Genomic DNA, 14970 nt, shown 5'->3' with positions numbered 1-14970 from the left:
AACAGAATATAAATAGTTACTTATCAGAGCGAAACAAAACGTATTTTTCTACATAGATTTGATGTTTTATTTTCTATGAATTACAACATATGGACATATTGCTCTTTTACTTTAACCAATTTCTTAAGCTCACGAATATTCTAACCGATTCAAACTAGAAAATATGTTTTGTTTCGACTCGACCAAGTTAGCTTTGACGTAAGTGCGTGCTAATATATGATAATTTCCTTCCATATTTTGAATTGAATTCTTTAGTTATTTATCAGTTTTGTTTCTTGTCTCTATAGCTACTAGTAGTTACTCATAATATCAACTGGTAGGTTACTTATTCGTTGGAAAATCACTAATATGAAAAACGTACGTGCACTTTCCTTCAGACCACAATATCCCTACTTGAATTTCAAAGGCCACACTTGTTGTCTGTTTTTATATGGAAGGTCTTTGTTTGGGAGTGTTTGTGCCATCTTCGTGGGATGGATTCAAAACTAGTCGAAAACCATCGAAATACTTCAAGGCCTATCCTAGGGGGAGACATCAAATAGAACGAATCATCACGAAAATATCAAATCTTCAAGCAAAATAGTTCTAGAGAGTAAATTAGTATATTGGAAATATTTAAAATCAATTGAAATCATTTAAAATAATTTTGAATAACATTGAATCATTTCAAATCACCACGTGACATTTTGTGTGAAACTTTGCAGTGAAGTTGACTGTAAATGTTTGCATGAATATCGTATGCAAAAATATAAAAAATTGAAAAATGCAATGAGATTTATTATTGTCTAATTATGTTTTTTAAATGCAATATCCTTTAACGGCATACTTGAATTTTTTTATACTAAAAAAATGTTTTAGTTTGCTTTTATAAAAAATAGTCATCGAAGTGGAGTTTGATGTTTTGACTTTTTAATTCAGTAATAAGTTGTCAAACAAATTCAAATCAACTCAAATAAATCCAAATAACAATGAATAATATGAATCGTGTCTTCCCCTAGGGCAAACTGCTGGGCAAGTGTCACCATTTACCTCACATATTTGGATTCACCATGAAAACCTACCTCACTTTTTCAAACAGTAAAAATTGATCCAAGGAATCCCGAAACCCAAAAAAATCATTTGATTTTTGATAACACTTTTATAAGGGTTTATGTGTCCGACCCAATGAGTTGTACAAAAATGTACTCAGAATAGTAAATTTTTTTAAATAATTCGAACCAAGATTCGAACAATTTCATCAAAATTCGAAGAAATTGATATTTTTAAGATTATAAACAGCATAAAAATTTTCCAAAAACAGTCCATTTAAAAAAAATCCCATACAAAAATATCACTTTCTGTGATTTTTTCGTGTTTGAGCCATTTGTGTTCCGAACTTATGAAACCAAACTGTACAAAAGTTATATTTTTTGGGAGCACAAATTTAGCACTAAATCCCTGTAAAAAAATTTCCCCAAAAAAATCCCACTTAAAAAAATTTCCCATACAAAAAACACGTTTTTCGTGATTTTTTCGTTTTTGAGCCATTTGTGCTCCGAACCTATGGGACCATAGTGTACAAAAGTGGTATTTTTTGGGAGCACAAATTTAGCACTAAATCCCTGTAAAAAAAAATCCCCAAAAAAATCCCGCTTTAAAAAATTTCCCATACAAAAAACACGTTTTTTTTGATTTTTTCGTGTTTGGACCATTTGTGCTCAGTTATTTGAGGAGCACAAATTCCAAAAATGGTATTTTTGTGGAGCACAAATTTAGCACTAAATTTTGACATATAAATTGTCTTGGTACAAAATAAGGGGGGGGGCCAACGACACGCACCTCTGGATTCGCCCGGATTTTCGAGGCCAACCCCGGATGAAAATTCACCCGGCCCGGATGCCCGTATATGCTAGAAAATTTCCGGATTTCGCCCGGATTTTTTACAATATTTGGAATATTTTGGAACACACATGCGCACGGTTTTTTGATCAGGGGGGTCAAATTGACTTTGGTCTCGAGGTTGGATATTTATATGGAAAACTAAAATAACAATTTTGCATGAGAGAAACAAGAGAAAATGTGTGTTGACTTCAAAATCAGTGTATATTTGCTATTGTTTATACATTTATAGCAGTAATGTGCGAAGGGGGGAGGGTTTACAACCCCCCCAATTTGGATGAGAAAATTTTTTTCGCGAAAATTATTCGAATTTGCTAGGGTTTTTGATTCTAAAAGTGAAGATCTTTTTTTTAGCTCATCAATGTAGAAAATTGAGGAGAATTCTTTCAATTTCCTAGGTTTTTTGGTTCCGAGTGAATTTTTTCCGATTTGCTAGGGTTTTTCGCGGTGAAAATTCTTTCGATTTGCTTGGGATTTTCGCGTCAAAAAGTGACTTCCAAAAAAAACCAAAATTTGTCTGATTTGCTAGAGAAATTTTTGGTTTCGAAAAACCACCCCCCCTGAAAAATTTTCCTCGCACATTACTGATTTATAGTATATTGTAAATCTGAGAAAAAAAATTCCCAGAGGGGGGTCAAACCGGTAAATCTACTAAAAATTTAGCCGGGGGTAAATTTTGAAAAAAAAAACCGGAAAACCCCCCAGCGCGCATGTGTGTTTTGGAACCTCAATAATTTTGGATTTTTTTCTTTTTTAAATGTGTGAATTTGTTGTATTTTTTATATCGACAAATCCCCCTTATCAAAAACTATAAAAACATCATTTGTTGAGTCATTTTTGTGGAAATCGAAAAATATTTCAAAGATTTTCTGAGGAAAATATTTTTGTTTTGGTTGAAAAAATTAATTTTGCAGGGATTCCGCCCGGATTTTCAGTTAACAATTTTGAGTTGCATCGCCCGGATTTCACCCGGACTTAGAGCAAAGTGGAATTGTCAAAAGTCCCCAACATTTATGTGTGCGTGAACACAATATGTTTTTATACGAATGAATAAAGGTTGACATGCTAATGCTAAGAATTATAATTTGTGAATTGATAGAAATTGTGGAAATTAAATAATAAGTGAATGTTTAAAATATTGTAAGTACAAAAAATGTTTAAACATTTATTTTATTCTAAACAGATAAAAAAATTCCAAAATAATTAGTTCATTTTTCGAAATATCAAAGAAATTTCAAACATCATTTTCATTCCAAATCTACAAGTAGCATGAAGTTGGTTATGAATAGTTAGCTCGAACAGCTGTTTCTTGACATTTTGTTTTGTGTTTGTGTGAGTAAAAGAGTGTAAGAAACTGCGTTAGGGACTTTATAAAGGCATTTGACATTACCTCTTTGCCCGGAAAATCCGGACCGGATCGACATAAAAAAAATCTGGCAGGCTTATTCTTCCACAAAAGTTGCGTATTAAGACTAGCTTTCAAATGCTACCTTTCTTTCCCCTAGAGTCAAACTGACCTACGAGATATGAGTCTCGAAAGCGAAACGCGTCGATTCGCCCCCACTTCCCTCAAATATTTTTGACCGCCCTGAATGACCCCATTCGGAGGGCAAGGGTTCATTCTTATATTATTTTGACCCCCGCCCTCCGAATTAGGTCATTCAGGGCGGCCAAAACCCCCGACTTGGAGGGCAGGGATCCTAAAAAATTTCTCTCGTCATTCTGAATAACTTTTTAGTATATTATTTTTTGATCCGACCAAATTTTGACATGGTGGGGTACTCCCCCGCCCTTTATCAAAAACTTTTAGTAACACTTTGAGTATTTTACTGGTTAGAAATGAAATTGGTGACCTCCAAAGAAGTGCCATCGGCTATATGTGCCCAGCAAAAATTGATCAGGTCAAACAAGAATGAAGAACTTGTAACCGAAATAAATGTAATCAACACACACAAATTGTATAAGCTAGGATTTAATTCGTTCGATTCTGAATGCACTTTGAATTTTGTTTCACTTCTTTTGCAAAAAAAATGTTTAAGTCTCTATTATGTTAAAAACAAATAGTTAAGGGTTAAGGGTAATACATTTCTAACGAGGTATCAATCTTCTGTCAAAGTGTCTAGCCTCAGTGGCCGTGTGTATAACGCCAATTCTAACATCAAGATTTTTGACTCGAATATTGCAACCTCAATTAAGCATGTTAGTCTGTACAGGCGAACCGAGAAAAGTTCCCATATACAGTTCTACTTCCCAGGGTTCAAAGAATATGTATACACTTTATATGAATACACTTTAATGAAATATCTGTAGAGTCTCACATTCATTCTCGTACAATCATGTGGTCTTTGATAAAGTAAATATGTCCGAAAGTAGCATTTTTTCATGGGCACCTAGAAGGACATATGTATAGCTTTCTTCAAAAAGCTATCCAATGGTCACTTGTATCATATGAAATGCTCAAGAGCATGTTCTGAACATAAAATGCAATCTCTGTATTTTATAATATATTAATAATTCGAATTCGTGCGTGATGTCTTGAATCTTCCATTTGGAAAATGTCGCTTACAAAACTATTGTTATCAAATAAAAAAAATATGTTGAGGTGAAATGGAATAACAAAACCAAAGTTTTAAACGTAACATTTCTGATATCAATGTCTGACGAAAATAGTTGGTAGATAGTTTTTCCGTGTGTTCTGAATCAGAACTTCTGATAAATAGATTCTTAATATACTAGTTTAAATACTTCATTGAGTCAGTATGGATTTGACTTTTCAAAGATTGACTTCGTAGGAATTTCTGCCTTGTGAATGTATAATATCTATCGACTATTTTCGTCACAAATTTGATATCAGGAAATTTTGTTTCACCTCGACATGGCTTATTTTTATACATAAGTTATATACAGGGTGGCGCATATAATAGGCTCACTCTTAGGGGGTGGGAATTTTGAAAAACCCTTTGGGGGTATGATGGGGGTAAAAAATAGAAAATTTCTATCTGAGCAGAATTTTGAATTTTTCCCCAGGGGGGTGGGGGTGCCCCCAATTTTACAAAAGTTCATCCGATCAAAAAATAATGTACAACAAAATTGTTCAGAATGACGTGAGAAATTATTTAGAATCCCTGCCCCCTGGGGAAAAATTCAAAATTCTGCTCAAATAGAAATTTTCTATTTATTACCCCCAAAATACCCCCTCAAAGGGTTTTTCAAAATTCCCACCCCTAAGAGTGAGCCTATTATATGCGCCACCCTGTATATATATATATATATATATATATATATACATACTTCAATCATATCCAATCCCAAATATTCTAAGTTACTCAAACGGGTGGGTTTTTTCTTTTCGATTTTTTCAAAGATAAAATCTTCTGCACGATTTCCTGGATTTGGAGTTAAAACTGCTTCAGTATTACCTGGAAAGAACATCACATAAGAATAAATATATTATAATTGTAAGAAGAAAGATAATCGATATGTGCCATACGTAACAGTTTTTCAGTCCAAATTTTGGTGTTTTCGGCCCGATCAGCCAAAGATTCAAAATGACCATCTAGTTCTGTTTTTTCTGCAGTACCCAACTTTTCCTCAGTTAGCTATGAATACATTTGAAAAGCATTTATTGATATATTTTTTCAAAAAATTGTTATATATGCTTCAAGAGAGAAAACTCTGAATAATTTAACAGTTGCCACTTGATTATAAGAGATACAAAGTGTGTTCTTTTGTGAATATTTAACACATGTGTGTTTTAAGCAAAAACTAATTTTCTAATAATATAAGATGAAAACATGAATTTGTTTCACTTCAATTGTATTTGTTCCACTCTCATTGAGTAAGTCAAAATTATTCAATAATTTGTTCAACCGATAAGCAAATGAGCAATTTTTCCTACATCACCACCGTACCATCTGTAAGCTGAATTGCTTTGGGTCAATATTATTCTTGACTCGTTTTTAATTTATTTAAGTAAACAATTTCATAGATTTTTATTGTCACAGAAATCCAACATTAAATATTTTTTTAGTCAGATAATTTTACTTTCTGTTCTATTATTTGCGGCGTACAATTCAGTCCATTAAACCTTTAACGCTCATCAAAACTATTTCTTAAATTATCAAACAAATATGTTTTATCTCAAACCAAGGTTATTAGTCCTTAAAGTCTGGCTTTTATGCAGCATAAACTTTCGAATTATTTAAGATATAGTCGGAGAGTCTAATACCTGAACGACGCGTGAAAGTGTACTTCCAGCCTCTTTAACTAACTTATTAAAATCCGGTATCTTCATATTCATGTTGGTGTTTAATTTTTGAATTTTTTTCAAATTATTTTTCTAAATAAGAAAATATTTGTTTGGTTGATAACAGTTGCACTGTTTTCCAATAAAGAATATGTTTATTCCTTCAACTATTTGACTAGTGCGCAAGTAAGTTTGTGGTAACTGTCAATTTTCGGTAAATGTCACTTGTAAACTGCGTTTACAATGGTTATGTTTTGTTCCAAAAAAAAAAAACAAATATTATTTTTATTATCATCATTATTATTATTGAAATGAAATAAATGTGATGTTTTCATAGTTTTTTATTGTCACAGAAATTCCCAATTAATTGTCCCTTAAATACGGAAATCAGATAATTTTATTGTTTCGTCCGTTATTGGGGCGCCAGGCCTATGTAGTTCGTTCGTTCCATACTTGTTCCATTCGTTGAGTGAGTCAACATTATCCAATAATTTTTTCATCCAATTCGCAGATAACTGAGCGATTGTTCCTGCATCTCCACCGTATTCTGTAGGCAAAAATTGCTTTGGGACGTGATTATAAAGCGTTCCAAAATTTTGTCCATGAACAAACAGCTAAAAGTAAAAGTAAAATTTAATACATTATTTAAAAAAAATCAAAATTAACGTTACCAAAGATTTGTATTCGTCACTCTGATAAAAAAAATTATGTAAATAAATAAAAGAAAAGTGATTTATGTTATTTTCATATGTCGTTCAAATGCCAAAAAGCTACTTACCATGAAAGACTTGAATAGATTGAATATAAATTCGAAACCATCCGGGCAACACACGTAATGAAATCCCATCGGTTTAACAGGTAAAGAATCTTGACAAAGATATGTCATTTTTTTTACAATGTCTGGTTTAAATTGATCAAAATGTGCAGATGTGACGTTTGTGAGATCCAAAATTCCCACTTGCCCCGACACAACAAAATTATCATCTTCCATCTGAATAAAAACAAAAAAACTCATAAAATGTTTATACATTATTTACTCAATGGATGGAAATTATCATCCATACTCACCAAAAGAAAATCCGTTAGAAGGATGTACATTTTGAATACATCAACAATGTCGAATTCTTCTGGATTGTATGCTCCTGGCCTAATCAGAATGATTCGAGGTCCATCATAACTTTGTGGCATTGGCAATGGAATGGTTGTTCTTCAAATTATATATATATATATTACAGTATTTATTTTATTATTATTATTTTATTTATTTAGTTTAATTATTAGTGCTACCCGAGTTTTAACAGTTTGGCGTTTTTTCCAAATCGAATATCTCGCATTTGTGTTATCTCTGTAGAAAGACTTCTCATCGTAAAGAAAAGGTTTATTTTTTGTTTTGCAACGTCTTGATTGTATTTACTTCCCCTCAAAAATGTGACCAAAAATTGATCATCTGTGTTTGTGTGTGTGTGTGTGTGTACATATTAGTTAAAATTTAGTTTAATTTGTGGAAAATATAACGAGAATCTGTATTGTTTTTGACTATTAGTTCGTCAAATGCTACCTGTTCGTGCTATTAAATAAGGTTGTTTAAGAATCCAATTTCGAAGATCTTTTATGTGATTTTCCATTTCAGAGGGTTTTTCATTTAGTTCATCTTGTGCTTTTTTTGCTAACTGCATGGATAGTTTTCGAATTTTTAACATAATTTCTTTTAATATTATTTTTGAAAATCTAAATAAATATAATGAAGTAAAAAACGTCAAATATGCACATATGTCAGTGAAAAAAATATGTTTATGTCAAAACATGCGTATTTTGATTTCTTTGACATTTAATGTCATTTAATCAATACATTCTCGTGTCGACGAGAAAATTGATATTTCTTATAATTGATATGAAATAAAACAATATAATGGCAAAATATTATGAAACAACAACTGTGTTTAATTTCAAATGGGATCAAGTGGCTCAAGGATTTTGGAATCGATATCCAAATCCACATAGGTAAATCAAGCTTAAGAAAATGTGTGTTTATAATTTTGAAATATTGTAGAATTAATTCATTATTTAATTTATTTGCTTCAGTCAGCATGTATTAACGGAAGACACATTAGAACGCTCTATTCAAGATGGCAAGTTATATAGCAAGAGATTACTATCGAAAACAAATCACGTGCCAAAATGGGGTGAACGCTTCTATAATGCAAAGTCCGTCAAAATTGTAGAGGAATCAATATGTGATCCTAATGAAAAAATTTTAACTACATATACCCGAAATATAGCATTTATGAAGGTTATGGTAAGGTAACATTTATTATTTACACTTTACCATCTACCGAGTTTTGCCATGTTTGTATTTTCATCGAAATAATGTACTCTATTTAAATAACAATGACAAACTCATAACAAATTATTATCACAATTTTTTTTAACAACTTTTATTTATAAATTATGAAAACTTATTATTGTATGTCATTTAATCCTTAGAGCGTGGTTGAAAAAGTTGTCTATAAATGCAGTGATACCGAACCGGATAAAACTATTGCCATTCGATCAGCCTGGATTGATTCACAAGTGTTTGGATTTTCTAGAGCTATACGCGCATTTGGTTGTGATCGGTTTAAGAAAAATTGCATTAAAATGGTAATCGTGCGGATTTGTATTTAATTATTAGCTCAATAATAATTTATTATATTTCAGGTAAACGGATTTAATTTTGTTCTAAACTCAATGTTTCCAGCATCAATGACAAATGCTTTTAATTCCACTTCCACCACCAAAAGCATTTATTTTCGGCAAAAAGACACAACAGTTCGACAAAACAGAATTTCAAACAATACATTGATGTAAAATAAAAATAAATAATAATCTAAAACCGTTTTATTATGGAGAATCAAAGCATTTTGTTTCAATGTTTTTTTTTACTTCAATTAATGTAGAATGTGTTTTATAAATTTCATGCCGAATATCAGACGCAATTTGTTCTTTTCGTTGATTTGAAAATCGTAGTTGAGCCCAGGTCTTCTCGAAAGCACGTTTTGTTCGTTCAAGTTTGGTCCGTAGTTCAGCATTTTCTATCTCAAGCATACCTAAAAATTACCAGAAAAAAGCATTTGTATAGGATTATCTTGTAAAAAATAATACGAAAAATATAGGAGATTATTTCAAAGAAAAAAATGAGTTTAGGTAAAGTATAATTAAATTTGAAATCGCTTGAACAAACAATATTGCTTAAACTTGAGATTTATTAGTTAAAGTCATACCACAATTATGTTCTTCAATCTTGATGTTCTTGGGTGTGTTTAAGTTATTAGTTTCATCCATTACTTCTAAACAGTTTCCTTCTTTAATGAATTTTGTTCGATCTAAAACTGAATCCGGAATCCGACATCGTGGCACCAAATTCTTGGTTATAATTTCATTCTTCAACGCTTCCAGATCAATTGAAAATTTATAAAATATCGTTTGTCGGAAAGATTTTATCGATTTTGACTCGTTATGCAACATATTGAGTATCTGAAAATTATCGGGAAAAAATGCAATTTCATAAGAGTTTCGATCTCGAAAGAAGGAGATTATTAAGATACCAATGAGCACTTGTCATTTTTCGAGCCGATGACAGCTTGATTTGTCAGGGGTAAAAATTTGTCATTAATCTCCTTCAGTATTGAATTTGCGCTAAATGAATGTTCTGTTCAATTCAATCAAAAATCAAAGGTTAAACTCGTTCAAAAAAAATTGTACCAGAAAATTCACTTACCTTCAAAATGTTTCGATAAGTTTAAACTTTCCTCGATAGCTTTTTGAATATTGCTATGTTGATCATGTTCGCCTCCATGTTTCAGCAATAAATTAAGGAAACCAGCAAGCTCATGCAAACGCATTTTCAAATAATTACACATTCTATTGATTTCATCTTTAAACCGTTTAAAACCTTTTAGCTAATAATAGAAATCAAAATATTAGTTATATATGTTTTATTCCAGTATCAACCTGAATCGTTTGACCTACATCGTTGTCCAATTCACGAGTTTTCAATAACAAAAGTTGAATCGTTTTACATCCTTTTTCATGTGCTCGCGTTTTGGTTACCAATTTTTCTCGCAAATCTTGTATTATACGTGCTTTATCTTCCATCTGAAATAAGTAAATTATATAAATAATGATGCATTTTGCACTTACATTTAAAGTTTTTTTACTTCATATTGAGCTATTAGTTTTTCATAGTTTCGAAGAGTTTCTTTTTGTGTTTCTATAATATTTTCACGCTCTTCGATGTCATTTTCTTTAGCTTTTATTGTTGCTTCCAATGCATATATCCTTGTTTTAAGGTTTGTGTCAATTGTGTTTAATTCAGATACCTAAAATTTATCAAAACATAGTGTATGAAGCAGAGTATAGAGCAAAGTTATTTAAAAAAACTAGCGTATATACCTCCTCATGTGTATATGTAAAATTCTTCTTCTGTTTTTTCTGAATATTTTCAATCTCCTCGATGGCTTTTGCAGCTTCACAAAGTAAAATTTGCTTTGCCTCCAATTCTTTTTTCAACTCTTCATTTTCAACCTTAAATTTTTTTGAAAAATTGAAGAATTTGCTTTGTGTTTATTTATTGCTTAATTTATTTAATACCTTCAGCTCAATATTTCGCTCATAACTATTTTCTATATGATTTTTAGTATTCTCTTTTTCTTCCAAAAAAAAAATTCTGAGTTTTAAATTGAAATTTTCTTTTCTTAATGTATGCAATTCCTCATCAAATTCACGCAATGATCGTCCTTTGCTTGGCGACTGCATGCCATTTTCACATGTTCGGCTTTCAGACACTATGCTTTCCAAAATGAGAATAATAAAACAAATATATTATGAGAATGTTTGTTGTCAGTTCTTAATAACTCACTTATTGTTCATATCGTCAAAAAAATTGTATCCTAATATATATTTTCGGGTAAATAACGCGAAGAAGAATGAATTCTAGAACATAAACTAAAGTGACAAGTATTTAAGCGAATTTAATACTTAATATTAGTACTTAAAATGACTCAATGACTAAATAGAAGCAGCTGAAACACAAAAATTTGAAAAAGTCATCTTTTATGTTGTTGTTTTTTCTTCTTCTATTCGAAATGACATATGTTTACGATGTTATGACTGTGATGACATTGGACATAATTTATTTGGAAGCCATCACATGAAAATGATGCACAGGCGCAATGCATAAAAACATAAGGGCGGTTGATTTTTTTTTTACTTTTACCACTATCATCATACTGCGATTGAGCAGAATGTTTCATGGTGAATCATACGCTCACTCACCCTTTATTGCTGTGAAGTGGTATAAAAAATTTCGCCTGAAAAATAACAAAAAATAAAATTCATAGAATATTCCAAAAATAAAACAACTCGAAATATAAATAAATTATTCAAATTTCACGATTTAAAGAGATCTAATATATTCGGTTAAAAGTTTTGTCAAATGTTTGTAAAAGTTTAATCATATAACAGGTAAAGTTTAACTAGAAATTGATTTTTGATGCTTTCATAACAATAATAGAAGGTGATTCATGCTTTACTTCAAAGATTTTCTTAAAAAAATTACATAATTTGTGATTATGTTCCATATGGTTAAATAAATCATTTCATTTTTTTGTTTAATTCAATCAAAAAACTTTAGGTGTATTATGATCATAATCTTTAAAAGACAAATAAAATCTATGATAATAATATAATTTATGATTAAACAATTATTTATCAAAAACAACACTACTATTTATTAGTTATTTAAGAAGTCTATTAGATCGATGAAAAACAATAACAAATAAGCATGGCGAAAGGAAATGTTTTTAAAATTTGAAAATTTATTAGAGAATCGAAAATAAATCAAGTTTAATAAAATTTATCTAAATAAATTTCACAATATTTTCAGATTTCGTTGTCAGTACAATTATAAACCTGTTAGCTTGGAAAAATCATTCTCAGTAATAACATTATATTGCAGTTGAAATGTCTTCAGTTAAAGTTGCAGTTAGGGTAAGACCATTTAATTCACGAGAAATATCTCGTGAATCTAAATGCATCATTGAAATGAATGGTAACTATGTTTGTTAATTTGACTATGAAAAATAAAAATCTCATCTGGAATAACTGACATAATCATTTTTATTCAGGGGCTACAACGGCGATTACAAACCCAAAGGTACCGTCTGGTACTAGCGACTCTATTAAACGTTTCAATTTTGATTATTCCTACTGGTCCCATAATGTAAATAAATAATAATAAATTGTGAATCAAAATGTCATAACAATTAATTAAATTTTGTGATTAGCCACTAGACAAGGAGTTTTCTACGCAGTCTATGGTGTACACAGACATTGGAGAAGAGATGTTACAACATTCTTTTGATGGATACAATGTTTGTATTTTCGCTTATGGTCAAACGGGAGCTGGAAAGTCCTATACAATGATGGGGAAACAAGAATCAGAAGGTCAAGAAGGAATAATACCAATGCTGTGTAAAGATTTGTTCCGAAGAATTAAAGAAACCACAAGTTCTGATTTGGAATATACAGTTGAAGTATCGTACATGGAAATTTATTGTGAACGCGTTAGAGACCTATTAAATCCGAAAAACAAAGGCAATTTAAAAGTTCGCGAACACCCTTTGTTGGGGCCTTATGTCGAAGATCTCTCTAAATTGGCAGTCACGTCGTACGAAGACATACATGACCTTATAGATGAGGGAAATAAAGCGCGTACTGTAGCAGCGACGAATATGAATGAAACCAGTTCTAGATCTCATGCGGTTTTCACGATATTCTTTACACAGCGAAGACATGATAAAATGACCGATTTGATAACTGAAAAAGTTTCAAAAATCAGTTTGGTTGATTTAGCTGGTTCGGAGCGGGCTGATTCAACTGGAGCTAAAGGAACTAGACTTAAAGAAGGAGCCAATATTAATAAAAGTTTAACAACTCTTGGAAAAGTTATATCAGCATTAGCAGAAATTGTAAGTTATTTCCAATGTCAATTGAATGTTATATGTTCAAATTCCATTTGAAACTAATAATTATCCGTTGTATGCTCATTATTACATTTACAATTTGCATACACATTCACTTCGTCACCACCAGTCGGTAAGTTATGGTTCCAAACACTGCAGTTTTTAATTTATGCTTGTTTCTGTAAAAAAACCATCGAAGATTATCATTTATTTATTTGGGTTTTGTTTTCAGGCAACAAAAAGTAAAAAATCCAAAAAAACGGATTTCATTCCATACCGTGATTCAGTTTTAACCTGGTTGTTACGTGAAAATCTTGGCGGGAATTCCAAAACTGCAATGATTGCGGCAATATCACCAGCAGATATAAACTATGACGAAACATTGAGCACACTAAGGTAAGCCACAAATACTACTGCCCGTTTTGTACCATTTTCTGGCCAAATCGTACTTTCCACTTTGATAATTCAACTGCCAATTTTACACAGAAAGAAAATATCAGCCGACGCTATACGCAAAACCGACTGGTACGTGCGCTCATACGTTTTTACATATTTTACATCTATTACCATACGATTTTTCGACTGTGCGAAGATACGCACAAAGAGTAACGAATCAGTCGAAAGTATGAGCGCACGTACCAGTCCGTTTTGCGTATAGCGTCGGCTGATATTTTCTTACTGTGTATTACATTCAATATCCGGTTTGTATTCAACCATTTACAAAGGTCCCTAAGAAATTTAGGTTTTTTATTTATAGAAATTTTTCGATTCCAATGGTTCTCCATCTCATAATTAATAGAAAAACTATTAAAAAAGATTTATAACGAATTTGGACTCCAAATTTTGGTGCAATACTGAAAATCTTTCACAAATAAATTGGACCGAAGGCAAAAATTGCTCCAAATCCATTTATAATATATACTACTACTAATCCCTAGAGCCATTGGAATCGAAAAATTTAAAAAAATAAAAAAATCGTTTTCAAAGACTGCTAAAATGGGATGTGGAAGCAATAGTTTTAACTAGGATTTAACAGCTTGTGAGAAATTTGTTTTAGGAAAGCACTTTCTCTTAGTAGCATCTTTCTTGTAATTAAATAATAAATGTCATGAGAAATCAATTGAACCAGATAAATTTCGTGAATGCAAGTGGAAAGAATCAAAAGTATAATTCAGAATTGCTAAATAATCGAAATTATTCTCTTAAAGATATGCAGATCGAGCTAAACAAATTGTATGCAAAGCTATTGTTAATGAAGATGCGAATGCTAAACTAATTCGTGAACTCAAAGAGGAAATTCAAAAATTACGAGAACTATTGCGTGCTGAAGGGATTGAAGTTTGCGAAGGTAATTGAGAAAAATTAAGACCTTTCAAATGATATACAAATATACCATAATATACAAATTTACAGGAAAATACAGTACGTTCCATCGTCCAGAGAACGCCATATTTTAAACAAAATACATTAGTTTTGCAAAATTATTTTTATATACATTTTATTCGAGTTCTAAGCTACGGCGGGCACAATCAATATTTTATCCAGTCACCGTCTTTCTCGATCACACGGGCACATCTTTTGGGCATACTTTTGCTCAAATTTTCAGCATATTCGCGTCGAAAACCCTTCCACTGCCGTTGTATGAATGCACTGAGCTGCTTCAAATTGCGGTGTGTTTTACCATGAAGCCTTGCCTTAATAATAGCCCAAACGTTCTCGATCGGATTGCAATTGGGTGACTGTGGCGGCCAGTCCATTTGTCGAATGCCATTTCCCTCTTTCCAAGCGGTGCAGAGACGACTTTTGTTTTTTGGATCATTATCTTCTAGTAGAAGCCAATTCGAA

At 31.5% G+C, this 14970-nt stretch overlaps 5 protein-coding genes across 9 annotated transcripts; 2 read left to right on the top strand and 3 right to left on the bottom strand.

Annotated features, from left to right (window-relative positions):
* Positions 1–349: 349 nt before the first annotated feature.
* Positions 350–6310, bottom strand: LOC116343477 (endophilin-B1-like). 2 transcript variants are annotated; one of them, XM_031771529.1, is made up of 4 exons: positions 6107–6310; positions 5369–5477; positions 5170–5297; positions 350–516 (listed from the first exon to the last, which is right to left on the bottom strand). In XM_031771529.1, the coding sequence occupies exons 1-4, from the start codon at positions 6176–6178 to the stop codon at positions 427–429; spliced, it is 399 nt and encodes a 132-aa protein (XP_031627389.1). In that variant the 5' UTR covers positions 6179–6310; the 3' UTR covers positions 350–426. The 2 variants fall into 2 exon arrangements, with proteins under 2 accessions (XP_031627389.1, XP_031627390.1); XM_031771530.1 differs by having other exon boundaries at positions 495–521.
* Positions 6311–6447: 137 nt separating this feature from the next.
* LOC116343474 (retinol-binding protein pinta-like) lies at positions 6448–7904 on the bottom strand. Of its 2 annotated transcripts, XM_031771525.1 has the most exons (6): positions 7683–7902; positions 7412–7571; positions 7193–7331; positions 6903–7115; positions 6796–6816; positions 6448–6738 (listed from the first exon to the last, which is right to left on the bottom strand). In XM_031771525.1, the coding sequence occupies exons 1-6, from the start codon at positions 7822–7824 to the stop codon at positions 6499–6501; spliced, it is 915 nt and encodes a 304-aa protein (XP_031627385.1). In that variant the 5' UTR covers positions 7825–7902; the 3' UTR covers positions 6448–6498. The 2 variants fall into 2 exon arrangements, with proteins under 2 accessions (XP_031627385.1, XP_031627386.1); XM_031771526.1 differs by lacking the exon at positions 6796–6816 and having other exon boundaries at positions 7683–7904.
* A 32-nt stretch (positions 7905–7936) lies between these two features.
* On the top strand, positions 7937–9019 carry LOC116343475 (protein preli-like). 2 transcript variants are annotated; one of them, XM_031771528.1, is made up of 4 exons: positions 7937–8125; positions 8207–8425; positions 8609–8764; positions 8822–8940. In XM_031771528.1, the coding sequence occupies exons 1-4, from the start codon at positions 8034–8036 to the stop codon at positions 8823–8825; spliced, it is 471 nt and encodes a 156-aa protein (XP_031627388.1). In that variant the 5' UTR covers positions 7937–8033; the 3' UTR covers positions 8826–8940. The 2 variants fall into 2 exon arrangements, with proteins under 2 accessions (XP_031627388.1, XP_031627387.1); XM_031771527.1 differs by having other exon boundaries at positions 7942–8125; positions 8207–8420; positions 8822–9019.
* LOC116343473 (CDK5 regulatory subunit-associated protein 2-like) lies at positions 8884–11147 on the bottom strand. Of its 2 annotated transcripts, none has more exons than XM_031771523.1 (9): positions 11022–11147; positions 10754–10947; positions 10556–10687; positions 10321–10482; positions 10133–10258; positions 9882–10062; positions 9709–9812; positions 9385–9637; positions 8884–9210 (listed from the first exon to the last, which is right to left on the bottom strand). In XM_031771523.1, coding segments are annotated over exons 1-9 (1359 nt in total). In that variant the 5' UTR covers positions 11023–11147; the 3' UTR covers positions 8884–9004. The 2 variants fall into 2 exon arrangements, with proteins under 2 accessions (XP_031627383.1, XP_031627382.1); XM_031771522.1 differs by having other exon boundaries at positions 10754–10952; positions 11022–11047.
* A 234-nt stretch (positions 11148–11381) lies between these two features.
* On the top strand, positions 11382–14498 carry LOC116343486 (kinesin-like protein unc-104). Its single transcript, XM_031771551.1, has 7 exons — positions 11382–11626; positions 12048–12212; positions 12289–12383; positions 12448–13131; positions 13256–13258; positions 13358–13521; positions 14334–14498. The coding sequence occupies exons 2-7, from the start codon at positions 12125–12127 to the stop codon at positions 14479–14481; spliced, it is 1182 nt and encodes a 393-aa protein (XP_031627411.1). The 5' UTR covers positions 11382–11626; positions 12048–12124; the 3' UTR covers positions 14482–14498.
* The last annotated feature ends 472 nt before the right edge of the window (positions 14499–14970 follow it).

The sequence above is a fragment of the Contarinia nasturtii genome, unplaced genomic scaffold (genome assembly GCF_009176525.2).
Source record: "Contarinia nasturtii isolate CC-2019 unplaced genomic scaffold, AAFC_CNas_1.1 Cnas_scaffold_1029, whole genome shotgun sequence".
In the NCBI taxonomy this organism is placed as follows: Eukaryota; Metazoa; Arthropoda; class Insecta; order Diptera; family Cecidomyiidae; genus Contarinia; species Contarinia nasturtii.
The sequence above is the reverse complement of the archived record's forward strand: the minus strand, read 5'-3'. Positions and strand labels throughout refer to the sequence as shown.